Here is a 23,306-nt window from a genome sequence, read left to right as displayed (position 1 = left end):
GGCATGGCAGCCATGTAAAAACTTCTCCCCAAAGTGGTGTCGCACTGCGGCACTCCGATCGGACTCGGCTAGAAAAAGGAGGCTCCTTATCATTGAGCTTAAACTTGAATCGGACAACTCTCATTGATATGTGAAAAGTTTGCCCCTGTTACTCAATGGAATGTTCATGGGCAAATTTGCATTTGCATGATAAGATTAAAAAAGGAACTACGTTCGATTGGGGGCAACTTTGCTAGCCGCTTCACTAGGAGACATTAGGTTCATTGTGTTTGTCCTAGAAAAAGGTAAAAGAGAAAAAGAAGACGAAGACGAAGAAAGCAGGGATACACCAGTGTTCTTGAACATAAACGCCACACTTCCTTTTGAGTGTAAGATCTATACTTAATATTTTTTGATAAATGTTCTATTACTAAAACTCATGAAAATCTTAAAACTAAACTAGAACGAGGTATCTTCGTTCGTCTCTATTTTCTAATTTTTTTACTATCCTAAGTACACATGCGCACACATGCGTTTTATGACTTACTTAAAAGGGTCGTAGAAATTGTCCATAACGCACATCACACAGGCGTCACGAACCTAAACATCAAATAGCTATGAAGCACTTATGCTTCACACTTCGTATCATGAGAAACGCATTATCTCTACGCCTTATCGCAATATTCATGACTTTAAAATCTATTTTCTATGCGACTAAAACATCACCCAAACATATGTTCATACTTTTTATGAACAACCAGTAAGGTGCAAAACGATAGAAGAAATAATGCAACAGCATGCTAAGTTCGGCCGTGCCGAATTTTGTATACCCTCCACCATGAATCGCATTTGCCAATTTCTTTGCCCGGTATCTCTTTATGGGGAAACATAGAGTAATGAATCGATTCGAGTCATACTTTGCTTGTATGTTGGAGACCCTATTAGATGCCATTGTGCAAAATTTCAACCAAATCGGATAGGAATTGCGCCCTATAGGAGCTCAAGAAATAAAATCAGGAGATTTGTTTATATGGGAGATATATCAGGTAAGGGATATGAATATCAGATCAAATCGGATAAGAATTGCGTCCTAAAGGAGCTCAAGAGATAAAATCAGCAGATCGATTAATAGGGAGATATATCAGGTAACGGAACGATTCAAACCATGTTTGGCACGTCATCTAAAATTTCGCTCGATCAATATTTTGATGAAGCCCTGATATAAGGGTACATTTCACAAAGAGAGATTTTTATGTCGAGTTTCGTGAAGTCTTCGTTTAATCTAGAGTAAATAAAATCCAAGCTGAGGATTGTGTTAGAAAGGTATGAAAATGTTTTTTAAAAGAAGGTAGTATAATGATCAAAATTTTTCATTAAGTTATGGTCACCCCGGTCGCAGAGTTTGTAAAGAGCTCGAACTACTAGTGCGGGGTTCGTGAATTCGATTCCCATCAGATGCCTGATCTGAGTTTACTGTGTTATCACAATGGACTAAAATAGTCTCACTCTAACCTAACGTTAAGATCAAAAGTTATAACCTCCATAAGGTTGGAGAAGTCGAAAGTGGTCTATTTTTATATCCTACTAGCCGAACCGGACCCGCTACGCTGCGCCTTCTTTAACTCTCTAATATCTTTTTAGGGTGAGAACACTTCGCCCTGAATGCGGATATCGAATTCGTGGCATTGTAGCCTATGACGCTAAAGACGTTCGAATTCTGGCGAGAAAATCGAACAAAGCGGTGTTTATCCCCTCTTAATGTTGGCGACATTTGCGAGGTACAATATCATGCACGGTTATTTAAAAAAGAGGTGTCGCACTGCGGAACGCCGTTCGAACTCGGCTTTAAAAAAAGGTCCCTCATCATTGAGTTAAAATTTGAATCGGAAATCACTGACTGATGTGTGAGAATTTGCCCCTTCTCGGTTCCTGGTGGTAATGTTCTCATTAGGGGTAGGATGGCACCTCAAACATTTCGACTCAAATGTGGATATCAAATTCGTGCTGCACCTTCAAATCCCTTTAATTTGAACCCCATATTGGCATTGCCGTTTAATATGAACAGTTTTGGGTCTGAAAATAGATATCAAATTCGTTCTGTATACCCAACGGAAATGAAGTTCAGTTTAGGAGGTGCTTTGTGGTCTAATGGGGTTTTTGAGGATTGGCATGTCCCCCTATATTTCGATCTGATTTTGTATGCCAGATTCGAAATCTACTCCCGAATACCTTTCATTTGAGCCCCATTTTGAAATGAACGTCCAATATGTCTGTTTGGGGCAGTTTTGGGGTTGGGCGTTCATTTGATACCTATATATTGTCCGGATCGGTCCACTTTTGATTTTGGGTTGTGTTTTTGGCATAAGGGGAGGCTCCGTCCGCCTTCCGATACCTAAAAATTATATAGCCTATGTTTTCTTCCAGACCAACCTACACAATCTGTGAAAATTTCAAGGTAATCGGTTCAGCCGTTTTTGAGTTGATTGGATTGGACTTTATATAAAAGAACAATTCGTATATGGGCCAACAACAGCATTTTCTTTTAAGCCTTTGTGCTCCTCTACAAATGACTAGAACATTTTGTACCCATCAGATCAACAGATAAAAAGTTGTGCATTTACTAACACATTTTCAATCCAAAATTAAAATTGTATATACTGTAAAGGTTTAAAATACTGCAATCGCGTTCTGTTTTTAAACAAAATAATGAAATTATGTCGATATCACAACTGCAAAAAAAAAGAGATTTATTCTTAACAATGGAAATGGTGAGAGCTTTCTTCAGTTAATGATAATGACCTTAAAACACCAACTTAAACAAACAAATTTAAATATTGACTCTGCTGTTTTTTTTAGATATACTTTATTTATATATAATATATACTTATTCGTCTGGCATACCGTAAACATTCGTCTCATTGTGCATTTTTTTATGGAAAAAATGGTTGGCAAACTTATAAAAGTTGCAGATTTTCCAATTTTCCGTTTTTCTTGCCTAAAGCCTTATAAAACATTTTAATGAACTAAATGAGTAACTTCTTTGACGTTAAGGATTCCAAAGCGATCGATTGAGCTATGTTCCCAAGGATCCATAAAAAAATTAGTTAAACAATAATAAACCGCTCATAAATTTATACAATTTCTACGATTAGCTCTTTACAAAAATGATTGGTCAAACACAAATAGGGCTTGGAATAATTATTTAGGGTCAGACATTCGCAATATGTACTTGCAAATAGGCAATTAAATCAATTTGTTACCCATCCAAGCAAATGATTTGAATATCTAATACATTTGTTTGGTTTTTATTACAAGTCTATTTTAAGGTTATTTGTAAGATATGTTGGTAATAAATGCTTAAAATATTTTGTATTTTGTAATCTTTACATAAATAGTTTTTTAAGGCGCTATCTTTTAATGTTACCTGATAATTATAACTCTATTAAGGACAAAACCAGCATATGAAATATTCAAAAATCCACCAGCAAATACCATCATTATATATTTCACGTATATGAACTTGAATTTTTAATTTCAACATTTTTTAAACGATAAATGCAAATTAAACAATGTTTAGGTCACAACCTTCAATGACTAAATTACAAATAAATTCCAAGATTATCGGTTCAATTTCTAATGCCAAGTTTACCCACATGCCTTCAAATCCAAGGATTTTAAAATTGTTTTCATCAATGGAAATGGAAATCATGTTGAATATAAAACATTAAAAATGAAGTAGGATATTAATTAATCATTCATATGTTAGAATATGCAGATCCACGTTTGCATTAAAGGCCCATCAATGGCGTAGGTGTGGACATTTTCACCGGAGGTGCTACGACCCAACCAAAAAAAGTTTAAAAACATTTTTTTTTTTTTCTTAAAAAAATTTAGTTTTCCAAAAAAAGTATAAATTTTTTTTTTTTTGGTTTTCTTATAGGTTAGGTTTGATTGAAAAGAGGGTGCAGATAATAATCCACCCCATCCCACTATGGACATATACCTAAACCAGTAATGTTGTTGTTGTAACCACATTTTCATATGGAGGAGGCGATCCTCGCCAAGCTCTTATAAAGGGTGATTTTTTTGAGGTTAGGATTTTCATGCATTAGTATTTGACAGATCACGTGGGATTTCAGGCATGGTGCCAAAGAGAAAGATGCTCAGTATGCTTTGACATTTCATCATGAATAGACTTACTAACGAGCAACGCTTGCAAATCATTGAATTTTATTACCAAAATCAGTGTTCGGTTTAAAAACATTTTTTTTTTTCTTAAAAAAATTTAGTTTTCCAAAAAAAGTATACATTTTTTTTTTTTTTTTTTTGGTTTTCTTATAGGTTAGGTTTGATTGAAAAGAGGGTGCAGATAATAATCCACCCCATCCCACTATGGACATATACCTAAACCAGTAATGTTGTTGTTGTAACCACATTTTCATATGGAGGAGGCGATCCTCGCCAAGCTCTTATAAAGGGTGATTTTTTTGAGGTTAGGATTTTCATGCATTAGTATTTGACAGATCACGTGGGATTTCAGACATGGTGTCAAAGAGAAAGATGCTCAGTATGCTTTGACATTTCATCATGAATAGACTTACTAACGAGCAACGCTTGCAAATCATTGAATTTTATTACCAAAATCAGTGTTCGGTTCGAAATGTGTTCAAATTTTGACAAATTTTGTTCAGCGATGAGGCTCATTTCTGGTTGAATGGCTACGTAAATAAGCAAAATTGCCGCATTTGGAGTGAAGAGCAACCAGAAGCCGTTCAAGAACTGCCCATGCATCCCGAAAAATGCACTGTTTGGTGTGGTTTGTACGCTGGTGGAATCATTGGACCGTATTTTTTCAAAGATGCTGTTGGACGCAACGTTACGGTGAATGAACACATTTCGAACCGAACACTGATTTTGGTAATAAAATTCAATGATTTGCAAGCGTTGCTCGTTAGTAAGTCTATTCATGATGAAATGTCAAAGCATACTGAGCATCTTTCTCTTTGACACCATGTCTGAAATCCCACGTGATCTGTCAAATACTAATGCATGAAAATCCTAACCTCAAAAAAAATCACCCTTTAGTTGAGCAAGCTCGTTCCGGCCCCAAGGACGGATCGCCGGGAAACAGGGTGCCCATTGGTGATTCAAAGGCGCCAATAACTCTCCTTGTCATATCGAGCATCATAGGCACTCAGTATTTGTGTAAGAGCCGGTGCCACCAGACCTCTCCCTGAGACTCTCCGCTGATTGCCCGCGACTACATTTACAGCAACTCTGGATGGAGCATTCCACTATCCGTAACCTGTGGACACGCTCGGTAGCTCGCACCTTAGCTTCTCGTGACTGCAATGAACACCACACAAATCGGACCTCAATGTTCCATCCTGTGTGGTTCCATGGGCCACTCTCATATGTTGGTGCATGTCTGGTATAGTGTCGCCACTCAAGTGCCGGTATCTGTTAGACACGAAAGCCGGGCAACGACAAAGGAAATGCTCCAACGCTCTCATGCTGCACCGTCATGATAACAATAGCTAAACTGACCTCCTTCTTGCTTTCTTTCAGTAATAGCCTCGTCTTCTCACGATCTGGATACCCCCCCAAGGATTTTTGCCGTCCTACCGACCGTTCCGCTGTTCCACAGGGTTGCATGCGCATTCGTCGCCCACGCCCTTAACTCGGACTGCGTCAACTCGAAAGACTTCGGGTTAAAGAAGTTTTTTGACGGCAGCCTTCAATGCCAAATCGTCTGCTTTCTCATTCTCCCTTACTCCATTATGGCCCGGCATCCAAAAGATTCGGATTTTGCCATCCTCAGATAAGGCGTTAATCTCCTTCTTACACTGCAACACTGTTCGTGACCTTACCGTCCTGGTTGTAATTGCCCTTATAGCAATTTTACTGTCGGTAAAGATGTTCACACGCGACGTCCTCGCGTCAGCACCACACCACCTCACGCATTCCGTAATCGCCCGGATCTCCGCCCGCAGGACCGTATTATGGTCAGGCAGTTAAACTGCAATGGACTGCGAGGCAAGATTGATGAGATTGTAGATTTTATGAGTCGGAAGAGCATATCGGTCGCAGCGATCCAGGAGACAAAGCTGACTAACACCTGCAGCTTGCACAGTTGTCACGGCAACAATGTGCTTCGTAAGGATCGCTCAAGGAATGGAGGTGGGGGATTGGCCTTCGTTATACACCATTCCGTGCAGTATAGACCTATCTCGCCTGCGCTTGACGCTAGTGACCCATACATGGAATGTATGGGGGTAGCAGTCAGGTCTGGTACTGCCGAGATAGAGATATACAACGTGTATATACCGCCGGTTGGTAGCTGTGTCCCGAATAATGGCCAGGCCTACAGCCCCGACATAAGTGGGTTGCTATCTGGCCATAGTCGTCTGGTTCTGGGGGATTTTAATGCACATCACTCGTCATGACATTCTCCCCTAGGTAACGACCAGCGTGGCATAGCTTTTGCAGAGCAGATAGATAGCTCCAAGTTTTGCACGGTGAATGAGGATGCCCCCACTAGGATTACGAGGAGGTGCAGCAGCTCGCCAGACATCTCAATCGCATACCCTGATCTCCTGAGTGACGTATCCTGGCAAGCCGTCATCTCTTTGGGGTCAGACCACCTCCCCATAATCCTCACCATCGACCGACCACCCGACTTCATAACCTCTGAGCGCCGGACGTTCATCAATTGCAAGAAGGCCAATTGGACTAGCTTCAGAGAGTATACCAATCGCCGCTTCAATGAACTGCCACCCCCCTCTGATGTGCCAGTGGCCGAGAGGAAATTCTGAGACATTAACGCAGCAGCCGCTCGCTTTATACCAGCCGGTCGATTACCGCAAGAGCGACCCAATTTCCCGGCGCAAGCAGTGGTACTCGCAGACGAGCGTGATGGGATTCGTGCTATGGACCCCGCTAACCCAGAATCAGCGAGCTGAATCTGGAAATAAACAGGGTAGTCAACGAACATAAGCGGAATTTGTAGCTGGAACACTTGGAGCAATGTAACTTAGGCACCGGTGCAGGCAAACTGTGGGCCACTGTTAAGTCTCTCTCGAACCCCGGTAGACGGGACGACAGGACCTCAGTCACTTTTGGCAAGTTAACCGTGACTGATCCGAAGAGATGCGCCAGGTTGTTCAGCCGTCAATTTATCGTGCATCCCGAGAGAGACAGGGCAAGGAGGAGAGCCATTCGCCGTATTCGTGGTCTCCGAGCCGATGAACAGCCATCACAATTTACCGTGGGCGAAGTTACGAATGTCATCCGTGGCGCCAAATCTTCCAAGGCGTTGGGCCCCGACGGAATCTCTACATCGATGCTGAAGAATCTGGATTTACCTGGAGTTGAGTACCTTACCACTGTCCTTAACCTGTCATTGAACACTCTTATAGTTCCCGATGTCTGGAAAATGGGCAGAGTGATCCCGCTACTGAAGCCTGGTAAAGACCCGAGTTTGGGGGAGTCGTACAGACCGATCTCCCTTCTCTCACCAGTGGCTAAGACGCTTGAGGCATTACTCCTCCCGAGCCTCGTAGGAGAATTTCCATTCGCCGAGCATCAACACGGATTTCGGAGACTGCACAGCACAACAACAGCTTTGCATGCCATCACTACACACATTTGCCGTGGCTTCAATCAACCCAGGCCATGTGATAGGACGGTCCTCGTGGCACTGGACCTATCGAAGGCATTCGACACGGTCAGCCATGCCAAATTATTTGAGGACATCGCCAACACGTCCCTCCAGCCAGGCCTTAAACGTTGGGTCGCGAATTATCTGTGTGGCCGCCAGTCATTTGTGGAATTTAGGGATAAGAAGTCAAAATACCGTAGAGTGAAACAGGGAGTTCCCCAAGGTGGGGTGATATCTCCGGCACTGTTTAACCTCTGCCTATCCTCCATTCCACCCCCACCAGACGGCAGAGAGATCGTATCATATGCGGACGATTGTACGATCATGGCATCAGGCCCCCCACCCATTGATGACATCTGCGATAGGTTGAACGTCTACCTCAACGAGCTTGCCTCATATTTCGCTGCAAGAAATCTAAAGATATCCGCCACCAAATCTTCAGCCACACTGTTCACTACAAATACGCGTGAGGTGAATTCTGAGCTGACTGTGATGGTCGATGGAGAATTGATTCCGACCATCAAGTGTCCCAAAATACTTGGCGTCACATTTGACAGCTCCTACACTTTCTCCCCACATGCCACAGCAATCTGCAATAAAGTCAAAAGTAGAAACAAGGTCCTCAAGTCACTCGCTGGCAGCACTTGGGGTGCAGACACGATCTAGAGCGTGAGGTCCAGCGCTACAAGAGAGAACCTCTAGATCAAGCGGCATATCAAGCGGGTCTGAACAACATTCATGCAGACACGGTAGCAGACGCGTTAATTGGCTACCGGGTGAATGTAGTCCTTGGAGAACGACCGCCACCCATTGCACCCGAAGAAATCGACCTCCCCCGGCAAACCAGAGTGGTTCTGGCTCAATTACGTTCCGGCAGATGCAGCCGCCTCAATTCCCACAGAGCTAGGATTGATGCCGACGTGCAAGATGTATGTCCCGATTGTAACCAGGGACCGCACGATACACGTCACCTGTTTAACTGCCCGGCCAGACCCACTCGACTCAGACCCAGATCCCTGTGGACGCACCCCATCTTAGTCGCGGAGTTCCTGGGTCTTGACACTCAACAGAATCAAGCAGACGAAAGATAGTACACAATAAACTCCTACAACAACAACATGCTCAGGCAGTCTAAAGCAGTCTGAGCCCTGGGGTTTCAATGTAGCCCACTCTGTCCCCCAACTTTGATCCATCTGTGTAACATGATCTTCCGGATGGCAAAATTAGGGTCCCGTCAATTCAAGACTGAGCCGCTGGCAGCAGTGCCTCGCACTCGACCTCAAGGTTCATCTCAGGTATCCGATGGGAACCTCTTCCCTTCCTTTCAGGTTTCCTATCGTCGCGTCGATTATAACGCGATGGTATGAGCTGCTCTCATCCTCATGGCCCCATTGCTCCGCCTATGCCAAGACAACATGCTCTCTGAACCTGTGTGGTCCTTATGTTGTACTTTTTCTCCATAGCAATCCACCAAACTATTGAGGCGTAAGTAAGTATTGATCTAATCACGCTCCTGTAGAGCCAGTGAACTATCCTCGGATTTAGGCCCCACTTCGAGCTTAGGGCCTGTCTACATAGTGCCCAACATCTGTGAGCCTTCTCAGTACGCTCCTGAATGTGACACTTCCAATTCAGTTTCCTGTCCAAGATCACACCTAAGTATTTGACCTTATCAGATATCGAAATCGTCTTATTGAGGAAATGTGGTGCAAAACGACTCGTTTGCCACAAAAAAGTCATTTTGTTTTAAAAATTTATTCAATAGGGTCGGATTTTATCAAATAAATGGTCGTGGTGTAAAAGTACAAATTCAGATTTCTAATTTAATTTGTTTCACAGATTTTCAGATTTCAGGGAGGGATGGCGTATTTAATACCGTTTCCCTGCATCAAAATTGATTTTAATTTGAATAAATATACCAAAATCTCATTTTGTATTAGAACAAATATTTCATGGAAGTAAAATCGGATTATGTTTAGCTTGACAGAATCTTATGTACACACCTCCTACCAAGGATAGCATTTGTTATGTTCTTTGTACTAAAATATTTTTAAGCTAAAATTAAAGGCTCATTCAAGCTCATTGCAGGTTCTCAACAAGTCAAATCTAGAGATCGGGTTTAATGATTGAAAGTCATAACAGAAGTCTTTGTGCACGAATTTGGCTAAATCGGATAAGATATGCGCCTTCTAGGGGCTGAAGAAATAAAATGGGAAGATCGTTTCGGATTTGGCTCATTCACAATTTTAACTGATTCACTTCAATAAGAAGTTTTTTGGGCCCAAATATTGCCCAATTGCTGCTAGCTGCTATACTTGATAGAAAAGTTAGTTTGATTTCAACAGATACACGGACACTTAGAATGTAATGGCGATTGAGAATTCATTAGGGTCTTACAGCAATATTTGGAGGTGTAACAAACGGAATACCGAAAATCGAGTAATCCCATCTCATGCTGGAGCTTTTAAAATCCCATTTAACAAATGTTTTTATCAAGGCAAATACAACAACTCAGAGTTCAAACATCCATTCCAAAAAATTGCCAGCATTAGAAGGGGATAACCACCAAAGAAAATTGGTTCTCGCCAGGATTCGAACGCAGCGTTTAGCGCCTCGGCCGCCTACTATAAGGAACTTTTCTTCATTCATGTTCACTTTAAGAATGAACATTTCACAATGGAATATAAATGATTTGTTATGGAGTTAAGCTTAACAAAAACAAGTGTATATTAATTAAAAAATAATATACAAAAATTTTCTCTTGCAACGATGAACCTCGTGTGGTCCACCTTAAGGCTTCTGGGGTTAAGATGATGATTTGGATGGTCTCTGCGATAACAGCCCAGAAGGTACTACTTAAACAGCATACAGTTATGCCTTCGCACGGGTAATATCTTTTCTCCTGATGGAGGTGGTCCAATGAGAGCTAAGGAGACAGCCCGTCGCAGTTCGAAGGGCGGCATTCTGAGGGATCTGAATACTATTCCGCTGCGTGTCATAGAGCTAACCATGGCGCTGTATAACTTACCACAGACCGGTCAATTGCTTTGTACGTGGTCATCAAGGTTTCTTTGTCAGCACGCCAAGAGCTCCCGGCAAGTGACTTGAGGACCTTGTTTCTAACTTTAGACTTTATCACAAATTGCTGTGGCATGTGAAAGAGCTGCCAAATATGTCACCAAGTATTTTGGGACACTTGATGGTCGGAATTGTCACTCCGTCGACCATTACTTTAAGCTCCCTACGCACCTCATGCGTGTATGTAGTGAACAATGTGGACGAAGATTTGGTGGCAGATTTCTTGCAGCGAAATAAGAGCCAAGTTTTTTGAGGTAGACGTTTATCCTATCACAGATGTCATCAATGGGGGCGGCCTGATGCCATGATCGTACAATCGTCCGCATATGATACGGTCTCTATGCCGTTTGGAGGGGGTGGAATGGAGGATAGGCAGAGGTTAAACAGTGCCGGAGATATCACCCCACCTTTGGGAACTCTCTGTTTCAATCTGCGATGCTTCGAATTCTCATCCCTAAATTCCACAAATGAATGGCGACCACACAGGTAATTCACGATCCAGCGCTTCAGGGACGTATTGGCGATGTCCTCAATTAGTTTGACATGGCTGACCGTGTTGAATGCCTTCGATAGGTCCAGTGCCCCGAGGAGCTACCGTCCTAACACATGGCCTGGGCTGATTGAAGCCACGGCAAAGGTGTGCGGTAATGGCATGCGTAGCGGTTGTTGTGCTATGCAGTCTTCGAAATCCATGTTGATGCTCGGCGAATGGAAATTCTGCTACGAGGCTCGGGAGGAGTAATGCCTCAAGCGTCTTTGCCACTGGTGAGAGAAGGGAGATCGGTTTGTACGACTCCCCCAAACTCGGTCCTTTCCAGGCTTTAGTAGTGGGATCACTCTGCCTATTTTCTAGACATCGGGTATTCTAAGAGAGTTCAAAGAAAGGCTGAGGACAGTATTAAGGTACTCAACTCCAGGTGAATCCAGATTCTTTAACATCAATGTAGAGATTCCGTCAGGGCTCAAAGCCTTGGATGATTTGGCGCCACGGATGACATTCGTAACTTCGCCCACGGTAAACTGTGATGGCTGTTCATCGGCTCGGAGACCACGAATGCGGCGAATGGCTTCTCCTCCTTGCCTTTTCACTCTCGGGATGCACAATAAATTGACGGTTGAACAACCTGGCGCATCTTTCGGATCAGTCACGGTTATTTCGCCAAAAGTGACTGAGGTCCTGTCTACCGGGGTTCGAGAGTGACTTAACAGTAGACCACAGCTTGCCTATACCGGTGCCTAAGTTACATTGCTCCAAGTGCACCAGCCACAAATTCCGCTTATGTTCGTTCACTACCCTGTTTATTTCCAGACTCAGCTCGCTGATTCTGGGGTTAGTGGGGTCCATACCACAAATCCCATCACGCTCGTCTGCGAGTACCACTGCTTGCCACGGGAAATTGGGCCGCACTTGGTGTATTCGACTGGCTGGTATAAAGCGAGCGGCTGCTGTGCTAATGATGTCTCGGAATTTCCTCTCGGTCACTTGCACATCCGAGGGGGGTGACAGTTCACTGAAGCGACGATTGGTATAATCTCGGAAGACAGCCCAATCGGCCTTCTTCTGATTGATAAACGTCCGGCGCTCAGAGGTTATGAAGTGGGGTGGACGGTCGATGGTAAGAATTATGGGGAGGTGGTCTGACCCCAAAGAGATGACGGTTTGCCAGAATACGTAACTCAGGAGATCAGGGGACGTAATGGAAATATCTGGCGAGCTTCTACACGTTCTCGTTATCCTAGTGGGAGCATCCTCATTCACCGTGCAAAATGTGGAGCTTTCAATCTGCTCTGCCAAAGCAGGTCGTTACCTAGGGGAGAATGCCATGAAGTGTGATGCGCATTAAAGTCCCCTAGAACCAGACAATTATGGCCAGATAGTAACCCACTTATGTCGGGGTTGTAAGCTTGGCCATTAATCGGGACACAGCTACCAACCGGTGGTACGTACACGTTGTATATCTCTATCTCGGCAGTACCGGAAATGACTGCTATCCCCATGCACTCCATATAGGGGTCACTAGCGCCAGGCGCAGGCGAGATGGGTCTATATTGCACGGAATGGGGTATCACGAAGGCCAATCCCCCACCTCCATTCCTTGAGCGATCATTACGTAGCACATTGTATCCGTGACAACTGTGCAAGCTGCAAACAATATGTCTCTCCGACTCATGACACAAACTCATCGATCTTGCCATGGAGGCCGTTGCTGCAAAAACGATACATTTCCCGGCACTGGCCTGGCAATATTTGGGCTGGGATGCTGCTTTGCGTATATTGCCGTACAGGAGAGGTCGGGAGGTCACATAGTCCAACAACGACGACGCTTGTGACCCACTATGTGAGTGAGGCCAGAGCAAGATCGGAAATGTACCCACTCCATGCACCGGTTACACCTCACCGACACCGACCAATGATGGAGGCGGTTTTGGCAAACCGAACAGAACCAGGGTCCGGGGTTCTTTTCAATCCCGGCAAGGACCAGAAACATGCGGAAAAGGCACTCCGGGATGTGTCTCTCCCATGACGAAAAAAAACGAACACGTACACTGAGGCGGCAGCCCTTGCCGATGAGGGTTACATCAGCTCAATCCAGTGCGTACAACTGGCTGCCATGGGATTGTTGCTAATCGTAGTTATAATCTACACACGATTTCCTAAAACTCGGAAATAATTTACAACTTCAAGTCATTGTCAATAATTAATTGTAGGTTGAATTCTACTCCATAATAGCACAAATCTTTTATATCGCTCTTTGGACCATGCCATTTGTAATTATCGTATAGTGTTATCTTTAATAACTGGATTTTAAAATTGTATGTATATGTTATCAGGTGCAATCTTCAAGTGGAGGTGTTTGCTTCAAATCACCGAGTATGTACGGATTATTTAAACAGAACGTCAAATGCGACGAATAAATTAGCAAAGTAATAAAATAAATTTTAATTACCAGGGCTGCCTTGTCTCCAAAACTCTTGTACTTCTCCATAACATAGTGGCCCAATGATTTGTAGCTTTGTGTCTCGGTACCTGTTACAGGTCCACCATAGACAATATTTCCAGGTAACAAAGTAGACATTTTGATGACCTGTAATGTACATATGAAAAAAGTTTTAAAAACGTGAAAATGTTTCTTTGAGAACTGCAATTAAGAAACTGGCAAGAAAATGCAATTGACTTAAAATGTCTTTAATGTTTCCTTATGGACTGATAAACTACTTTTTGAGTTGGTACTACGCTACCAAAGTGGTCTTAATCTAATCTTGCATTGTGGTTATTTTTAAATTATTTTAAGTTCATTTCAATATGTACATACAAGGGAGCGTAACATATGCGAATTTTATAATTAACACAAGACCAAGTCGTTTACAAGTTCAAAGGGGAAACAAACCCTGAGCGAATGCATTAATTGACCCCTTTGCTATGAAGCAATGGAACTACCTTTGCAATTTGTTTTAATCAATTAGTCCACATAGAATAGTATAGCAGTGTCCACAAAACAGCTATTCACAATTACACAAAGAGGGCCGGTTCAAAGTTCAAACACTTCAATTGCCATGTAGACTTTAGACAAATGGCCAACACGGCCTATTTAATGACAATTTTTCTATATGCCCTACATTTAATCTATGGATGTTTTAAAAATTAGATTTAATAGTCAAAACAAATTATTGTATTTTCATGTTTGCCAACCTGTTGTGCTTATTTTCTTAAACTTACTGTGCGCTCTCAAATAAACCTTCAGCAAATGTTTATTTCTTTTATTTTCCTTTGCCACTGAATGAAGGAGAAACAACGAAGAGTACGAACTGTCCCCGTCTGTATCCAGAAAACAAATGAGAACTAATATTAATGGTATTATTCTCCAAGAACACGATTTGCACACACGTATATTTAGTATATTTGGCGATAATCTAAATTTTACTATTGATAATGTGCACCCACTTCAAAGACCAAAACGCGATTAACTCAACTACGCTACATGAAGAATATAAAAAAAGTTACCTTAACCGAATTAAGTCACCGCTCGCTCAGCTAGAGGTACAACAATAAGCCACGATTTTTTTCTCTTTTTCTCATAGATCGTACGACATGCGTATAATTTTGTATGTACATATGTATGTATGTTTGTGATTTTCAATGTTGTTTGTTTAATGGGGTGTAATATGGGTTGGATGGCGGCGTTTAGGTGGTGGCGGTGGTAGTTAGTTAGAACATATGGTGCATTTTTTCACATCAGCTGATCTGAATTGACCTCTCATGCACAAGTACTACCTAACTTAAAATCGCTTAAGTTAACTTGCAGTGATGCCAAAATGCCTAACAAAATATGTGGGTTTGTGTACTAAAAAAATTGTGCAAATTTGAACAAATTTTTACTGGAAGTCGTTCGCGTACTTAACTTGTCAGTAGAAGAGAGCGGGAGAATGCATGAAAGTAAGGTTAATTTTGAGAGTTTGGTAATTGAGAGCTTTAAAATTTCTACTGGAGGCGTTTTATCCCAGCAGAAATTTAAGGCATCGAACAGCTATTTTATGAAAACCAGCTGTTTAATTCAAATAAATAGCGAAAGATACTAAAGGCCAAAACAGAATTAGCGCGATGAGGAGCGTCGCGGTGAAAAATGCAACCCTGCAAACAAATGTTAAAAAAGCAACTCGCAAAAGTTAAGCAATTTTTAACTTTGATGACCAAAAACAGTCTTCAAGTGTGGCAACACCGATTGACGCCCGGTTTCAAACGTCAAAGTAGAAAAATTTTTAAATTTTTCTCGTTGCTTTTGTGGAATTTATATGCAAAGTTGCATTTTTGCAACGCGACGCTCAAAACTAAAGCTAAACGCGCTCATTCTGTTTTGGCCTTAAGTGTGTGCGTGTACTCAAAAATGTGTGCAAATTTGAATAAATTGCTACTGGAAGTCGTTCGCGTACTTTATTTGCCAGCGCAAGAAAGCGGGAGGGTGCGTGAGAGCGAGCACAATGTCGAGTGTTTGGTCATTGAAGGCGTGCAAATTTCTACTGGATGCTTTTTCCCAGCAGAAATTTGCAGCATTTGACAGTTGTTTAATTCAAATAAAAAGCAAAAAGGGAGTAAAAGCTTACTCTCCCGAAAATTTATACTGGAAAAGTAGGCGAACAGACCTTTTGTCTTTTTTATCTCTAAATTTCACTTATGACGGCCGACCACATAAATAATTCGACATCTAACGATGTCCTTAAAAAACATGACATGGTTGACCGCATCCAACGTCTTTAATAGGCCAAGAGCCACGAAGACCTTTGTAGTTATAGACGAAGATATGCGGAGGGGTCGTAGTTCTTCGCCGTCAACGGAAAATTGTGAAGGTTTTCCATCGACTCGGAGTCTACGAAGGCTGCAAATACCTCTACTCAAAAGATTACGGGTTGAATAAACCAAGCCTAAGAGCTTTTCTATGGAATTGAACTGAAACTAAATCCTTTAAGAAACATACATATATGGCAGCTGGCTCTACGCATCGCCTGTCATCCTTTTGACTGTTTCTAGAAGAATTCACTTTAAGTTTCCGTTTCAAATTCCTAGGATGGCCAGTGCTTTTAAACGTCGCCTATCCCAAATACCATAGTATCCTCAATCCGATGGCAGCCGGTTGTACGAACCGGATTGACCCGATGGAACCCTCATCGGCAAGGGCTGGCGCCTCAGTATACGTGTTCGTCTTTTTTCGTCATAGTCCGTGCCGGGATTGAAAAGAACCTCATACCCTGGTTCTGTTCGGTTTGCCAGAAGCGCCTCTATCATCGGTCGGTGTCGGTGAGGTGTAATCGGTGCATGGAGTGGGTACATTTCAGATCTTGCTCCGACCTCACTTCATTACGGGAATATAGTCATACTGGATATGCCGCAAGGTGCTGTGCGAACATAGCCAGCAGTAGGTCACAAGCGTCGTCGTCGCCTTCTGCGTCCTCGTCGTCGGACTATGTGACCCCCCGACCTCTCCCGTACTGCAATATACGCAACAGCAGCATCCCAGCTCCAATATTGCCAGTCCAGACTAAACTGCAACGGTCTCCGTTGCAAGATCGATGAGATTGTGGATTTCAAGAGATGGAAAGAGACAAAGCTGACCAACACCTGCAGCTTGTACAGTTGTCATGGATACAATGTGCTACGTAAGGATCGCTCAAGGAATGGAGGTGGGGGATTGGCCTTCGTGTTACACAATTCCGTGCAATATAGACCCATCTCGCCTGCGCCTGACGCTAGTGACCTCTACATGGAGTGCATGGGGATAGCAGTCTGGTCCGGTACTGATAGAGATATACAACGTGTGCATATCTCCGATTGGTAGCTGTGTCCCGATTAATGGCCAAGCTTACAACCCCGACATAAGTGGGTCACTATCTGGCCATAATCGTCTGGTTCTAGGGGACTTTAATGCGCATCACACATCATGGCATTCTTCCCTAGGTAACGACCAGCGTGGCATAGCTTTGGCAGAGCAGATTGAAGGCTCCACGTTTTGCACGGTGAATGAGGATGCTCCCACTAGGATAACGAGGAGGCGCAGCAGCTCGCTAGACATTTCCATTGCGTCCCATGATCTCCTGAGTAACGTATCCTGGCAAGACGTCATCTCTTTGGGGTCGGACCATCTCCCCATAATTCTCACCATCGACCGACCACCCGACTTTATAACCTCTGAGCGCCGGACGTTTATCAATCAGAAGAAGGCCGATTGGGCTGGCTTCAGAGAGTATACCAATCGCCGCTTTAGTGAACTGCCACCCCCCTCGGATGTGCTAGTGGCCAAGGGAAATTCCGAGACATCATTAACGCAGCAGCCGCTCACTTTATACCAGCCGGTCGAATACCCCAAGTGCGGCCCAATTTCCCGGCGCAGGCAGTGGTACTCGCAGACAAGAGTGATGGGTTTCGTGGTATGGACCCCACTAACCCCAGAATCAACGAGCTGAATCTGGAAATAAACGGGGTGGTCAACGAACATAAGCGGAATTTGTGGCTGGAACTTTTGGAGCAATGTAACTTAGACACCGGTAAAGGCAAATTGTGGTCTACTGTTAAGTCACTCTCAAACCCCGGTAGACGGGATGACAGGACCTCAGTCACTTTGGACGAAGTAACGGTGACTGATCCGAAGAGTGAAAAATGCTCCTTTTATAAGCTCATTACACCATATCGGGAGATCTATATGGCAGCTATATCCAAATATGGTCCGATCTGGACCACATTTGACAGGAATGGGTAGGGTATACTAGAGTACACTGTGCCAAATTTCGTCGAATTCAGGTAATAAATGGATGGATTTATGGCCTCACTATCATATTTTGGGAGATCGGGCGGTCGGTCTAAGGGCAGCTATATCCAAATATAATCCGATCTAAACCACACGTCACAGAAATGGGTAGGGGTCTACCAGAACTCACTGTGCCAAATTTTATCGAAATCGGATTAAAAATTACCAATTTATTGGCGCAAAACTTTAAGTCTGGAGATCGGTCTATATAGCGTCCCATCGCCCATCTCTAAAAATTACCTTAATTTCCTATAGAAAATACTCTCCAGCGAACCTTTGACTTTGACTGTCCTGCATCAGACTTGTACGCTTGGCTAGTGAGACTTTCAAAATTTAAGGAAAAATTCGACTTATGAATGTATAGCAATAAATAACGAATGAACCTATTGCCCTGTTTATAACTCAGTGCAAAAAAAAAGATTACAAATCAGCTGGTCAACAAGTGTTCCCTGGTAAAGCATATGTTTTTCAAAACTTTTGCATGTGGGGGAGTTGTATTATTCATATTTGGGGGTCAATAGGAGAAGTGGGAAATGGTACTGCTGTGACACCAAACATAGGCATGGATGTATTCTCATAAACCAAAAGCCTGTCGACAGGCCTTTTGTTTAAATGTGCAACCCCCATTTTGTTAGCACTTTACACTACAAAGTCTCTAGTATAGAAAGTGTGAATCTAATTTGTTTTGTCTGTTACTTTCTACACTTTGATTAGATAGTGCGGAAAGAGCCAAGGGAGGTGCATTTAGCGTTAAGGCGCTATCTATTTTTCTTATCTACAGTGTGATTGGGGGCCTCATCAATTCGTCCCTGCCACTAGTTCTGCCTTTTTGTCTTGGCGATGTTTGTAATCATTTCTTGAGCATTATTCATTGAAAAGGTCTTGGTGAAAAATTAAGTGATGTAAAAAAGTTATAATTAATTAGAAAAACAAAGACAACTGATTACTAGAGGAGGAAAACAACAATCGCTGCAAATTGGGTGCGCTATTATAAGCTAAGCTACATGTAAGAGATGTCTAAATTCTATAAAATAGAAATAAATCGCACCGAATGGGAAATACCTGAGTTGTATCAACAGCTGGTGCCAGTGGGGTCAGGGGCTTACGGCCAGGTATGCAAGGCATTGGTCAAGGGCACCAATATGTATGTGGCCATCAAGAAATTGGCCCGGCCATTTCAATCGGCCACCCATGCCAAACGTACTTATCGTGAGCTACGTCTACTCAAACATATGGATCATGAGAATGTCATTGGTCTCTTGGACGTTTTCCACCCCCATCCACCTAATGTGACATTGGAAAACTTTCAGCAAATCTATTTGGTAACCCATCTCATGGATGCTGATTTGAACAACATAATACCCACTCAACGCCTGTCTGATGATCACGTGCAATTTTTGATCTATCAAATTTTAAGGGGTTTAAAGTATATACATAGCGCTGGCGTTATACATCGTGATCTGAAGCCATCGAACATAGCCGTAGACGAGGATTGTGAGTTGAGAATTTTAGATTTTGGCTTGGCTCGACCCACAGAAAATGAAATGACCGGTTATGTGGCAACACGCTGGTATCGAGCACCAGAAATAATGCTCAATTGGATGCACTATGATCAAACGGTGGACATATGGTCAGTGGGATGCATTATGGCTGAATTACTTACCGGTCGCACCTTGTTTCCTGGCTCTGATCATATACATCAGCTGAATTTAATTATGGAGATTTTGGGTACCCCACCAGATGATTTCATGAAGAAAATGTCTTCGGAAAATGCTAGGAATTACATTGAATCGTTGCCACCCATGCAGCGACGCGACTTTAAGAAGCTGTTTATGGGAGCCAATCCTTTGGCCATAGATTTGTTGGAGAAAATGTTGGAATTGGATGCAGATAAACGTATCAATGCTGAGCAAGCCTTGGCTCATCCTTATTTGGCCAAATATGCAGTTCCAGCCGACGAATCAACTTCACCATTGTACGATCAAAGTTTTGAAGACATGGAATTGCCAGTAGAGAAGTGGAAGGAATTGATATTGAAGGAGGTAAATGATTTTAGGCCTCCACCGTCCTTTGCTCAAATCTTGAAAGACATTAAATAAGAAGAAAACATATTTAAATGAAGATATATATGTATATAGAATACCTATCACACATACACCATACATACACAAAAATACACACTCATAGCTCAATTGCTTCTAGAGTGTCATAATTCAAAATTGATATTTATATTAAAAAAAGTGGTCTAGTTAAAAGTAGAAGCGTTGGTTGAAGTTGCATCTTTTAAAATAACTTTTCCAACTGTACACTAGTTATATTCCTAATAGATAGAGCCAGTTAGCTAGCCTACAACCAAAATATACACTTTTTACCTTCAACCCACTAAGTGTAGCCTAGATAGGTTTGTAAGTAGATATAGCCCCAAAAATATAAATCGCAAACAGGATTTGACTTCATAACCCCATGTAGGCACCAAATTTTGTACGATTGCGTTGAAATTTGAACGTGCAATACACTTACGACCTACAATAACACCACAACGAATCCCACCCGGACAGGTCCTTAAATAAATAAAACCCCCTTAAAAACCGATCCACCCATTTGATTTCTCAAAATCTTAGAAGCCTCAATCAACTACCGTTTGGATTTTCTAATAAAAAACAGACTTAAGTTGAATTCATTCGTATAAATGTTTAACGGAATTCACGGTGGTGCTTCCCCCAGATCCTGTGGAAACGCAGGAAGATTTCTTTCACTTCAATGAGTGCTTCTATTCAAGTTTTAGCTCAATGTTAAAGGACCTCTTTTCAATAGCCGACCCTACGGCTGAACTTCAACTCTGTTTAGAAAAGTTTAACATTGCTAAGATAACCACCGAAGAAATTTTTTCTGATGTTCTCAGCAAGAATTTTACTTAGGCGGGCATAAGCGATTTCACTAAAACACAGTTCCTCAAAGTGCTGCATGTATACGCTCCTTCGCCTTCGGCAGTATAGCGACTCATTCTTCCCGCTACCAATTCTCAAAAGCATTCGGAACTTCCCCTTACCTTAATTTCCAAATACTCCATACCTCGGAGATGGCATCCTATTGGGTTGCCCAAAAAGTAATTGCGGATTTTTTAAGAGAAAGTAAATGCATTTTTAATAAAACTTAGAATGAACTTTAATTAAATATACTTTTTTTACACTTTTTTTCTAAAGCAAGCTAAAAGAAAAAGCTGATAACTGACAGAAGAAAGAATGCAATTACAGAGTCACAAGCTGTGAAAAAATTTGTCAACGCCGACTATATGAAAAATCCGCAATTACTTTTTGGGCAACCCAATAGTACCCGTAGCACTAATTTGTAATATAAATTTGGGATCAAACGGACATGCTTACCGACTAAGACAATATGGGAATCAAAAAAAAGTTATTTATTTAAAAGCGCTCAACTATCTGGGTGTCTGGCTCATAAAACCTTCTAAATGGACAACTAGGCCGATCGCGTCAATATGGAAATCAAATGAACGGTTGTTGTTCTTGTAACCAAGGGATGCAATTTGTGTAATTTAAATTTATTTTCGGGTTGTTCTTAAGGCTCAGTTAATCCAAATATTTAGTTGGGTAATCCTTTCGTGAACTTCAGCTTGGGATAAGGCTTGCAACTAACACTCATAGGGAACCTGGGAGATATATAGCCAAAATCCTTGTACATTATGGAATAACTTCAGAATTTCTACTTTTTCTCCTTCCCAAAGCTATAGCGACATCTTCTGATACTTTTTAATGAGGTTTAGTACGATGATCTGAGAGAATCAGACTAATAAATCTATATCTTTAGCCAGCGTTTAATGCCCCTAGGAGCATGTTTTGGATAATTCTCATTCATAAATAGGAAAGAAAATGCCATATAGTAATGCGAAAATGCGTTTATTGTATTTTTCATTATACCTCTATGAAAATTGTGATTTATTCTTTAGAGAATTCTTAGTTTAAGGAACCATGCCATACCATGAAAAGAGCCCCAAAACTATTATGTAGTCTCCATCACAATTTATGGCCTTTAAAGTATACTAAAGGTGAAGTTTCTTGTTTGGAGACGTCGCATATATTTTTGTTACCACCTAAGAAACTAGAAACTTGTCTCTAAATATACTTTAAAGGTCATAATTATTGATGGAGGATAATGGTTTTGAGGGCTTTATCATGGTAGGGTGTGCATAAGCTTAACCCCCAGAAAGCTGGACTGGCATCGCGAATGGTGGTGTGGTACCTTAGAGAATGGATTGCCATTGGCATAAAGATGTAATGGAAAATGCTATGAAAGCATTTGCGGATAACTACATATTGGGTTGCCCAAAAAGTAATTGCGGATTTTTCATATAGTCGGCGTTGACAAATTTTTTCACAGCTTGTGACTCTGTAATTGCATTCTTTCTTCTGTCAGTTATCAGTTGTTACTTTTAGATTGCTTAAAAAAAGTGTAAAAAAAGTATATTTGATTAAAGTTCATTCTAAGCTTTATTAAAAATGCATTTACTTTTTTTTTTTAAATCCGCAATTACTTTTTGGGCAACCCAATAGAAGCTTAATTAGTTTTTAAGAAATAAGGATTTCTTGACCACTCCTAATAGCCAACATAAAAGTGCGAATTTTGAACTATGACACGATTAAAGTAAGCATGCGATATTCTATAAATAAAAAATAAAAGTTAACGCAGGGATAGTATTGGAGAATTGATTGTGATATTTATATTCGAGAGAGATGTAAAAAATAAGATAGTTTTGAAAACTTTTTGAATCGAGATCTATGTATGTATGATTTTTAAAAGCTGTATAAACGTTAAATTCAACTTGAAAGATTTTTCATATATTGCAAAAATCTAAATACTCTTGCTCATCTACATCTACAGTTTAACACATGTGATAAGACGAAATTTCGAAGGCCTTAAACGACAATGAATTTATGGTAAAGACATCTACATATATTAACTGGAGCCCACAAACTCAGTTGAAGGAGATGCATATCATGTATCGACTTACAAATAAATATTAAAAAAAAAATACATATTTGATGTTATATAGATAGCCCCATATCTTTTTTGATGTTTTTTGTTAAATCCCATTGAAGCGAAATTATAATAAAACACAATGTACCTTTATACTAATACCAAAAATTTTCTGCAATATTAGTGCAACACAATTTTGCTTACTGTTATTTATCCACACAAGTTTATGCCATATATGTATGTGAACAATGAAGACGATTTATGTATAATAAAATGTATGCAATTTTTTGTGATGTTTAAAA

The 23,306-nt window shown here is 41.5% G+C and overlaps 2 protein-coding genes across 5 annotated transcripts in view; one reads left to right on the top strand and one right to left on the bottom strand.

Annotated features, from left to right (window-relative positions):
- Positions 1-19,763, bottom strand: part of LOC106080665 (uncharacterized) — a 27,768-nt gene extending 8,005 nt beyond the window's left edge. Inside the window, exons 1-3 of one of the 4 annotated variants that reach the window (XM_013242133.2) lie at positions 14,721-14,876; positions 14,436-14,534; positions 13,666-13,803 (exon numbers count right to left, since the gene is read on the bottom strand). In XM_013242133.2, coding sequence (XP_013097587.1) covers positions 13,666-13,794 — 129 coding nt within the window. In that variant the 5' untranslated portion in view covers positions 13,795-13,803; positions 14,436-14,534; positions 14,721-14,876. Of the gene's footprint in view, positions 1-13,665; positions 13,804-14,435; positions 14,681-14,720; positions 14,877-19,675 lie in introns of those variants that run through there. The other 3 variants (XM_013242141.2, XM_013242150.2, XM_013242125.2) reach the window with 3 other exon arrangements.
- LOC106080693 (mitogen-activated protein kinase p38a) lies at positions 18,712-23,306 on the top strand. The gene has a single exon (XM_013242162.2). It carries the CDS (start codon positions 19,026-19,028, stop codon positions 20,109-20,111), a length of 1,086 nt encoding a protein of 361 aa, XP_013097616.1. The 5' UTR covers positions 18,712-19,025; the 3' UTR covers positions 20,112-23,306.

Source organism: Stomoxys calcitrans, chromosome 2, assembly GCF_963082655.1.
Source record: "Stomoxys calcitrans chromosome 2, idStoCalc2.1, whole genome shotgun sequence".
In the NCBI taxonomy this organism is placed as follows: Eukaryota; Metazoa; Arthropoda; class Insecta; order Diptera; family Muscidae; genus Stomoxys; species Stomoxys calcitrans.
This window is presented reverse-complemented; position numbering and strand designations above follow the sequence as displayed.

Bases quoted from the DNA above. Each gene is read 5' to 3' on its own strand.
- LOC106080693 (XM_013242162.2), top strand. From the start codon at position 19,026: ATGTCTAAATTCTATAAAATAGAAATAAATCGCACCGAATGGGAAATA.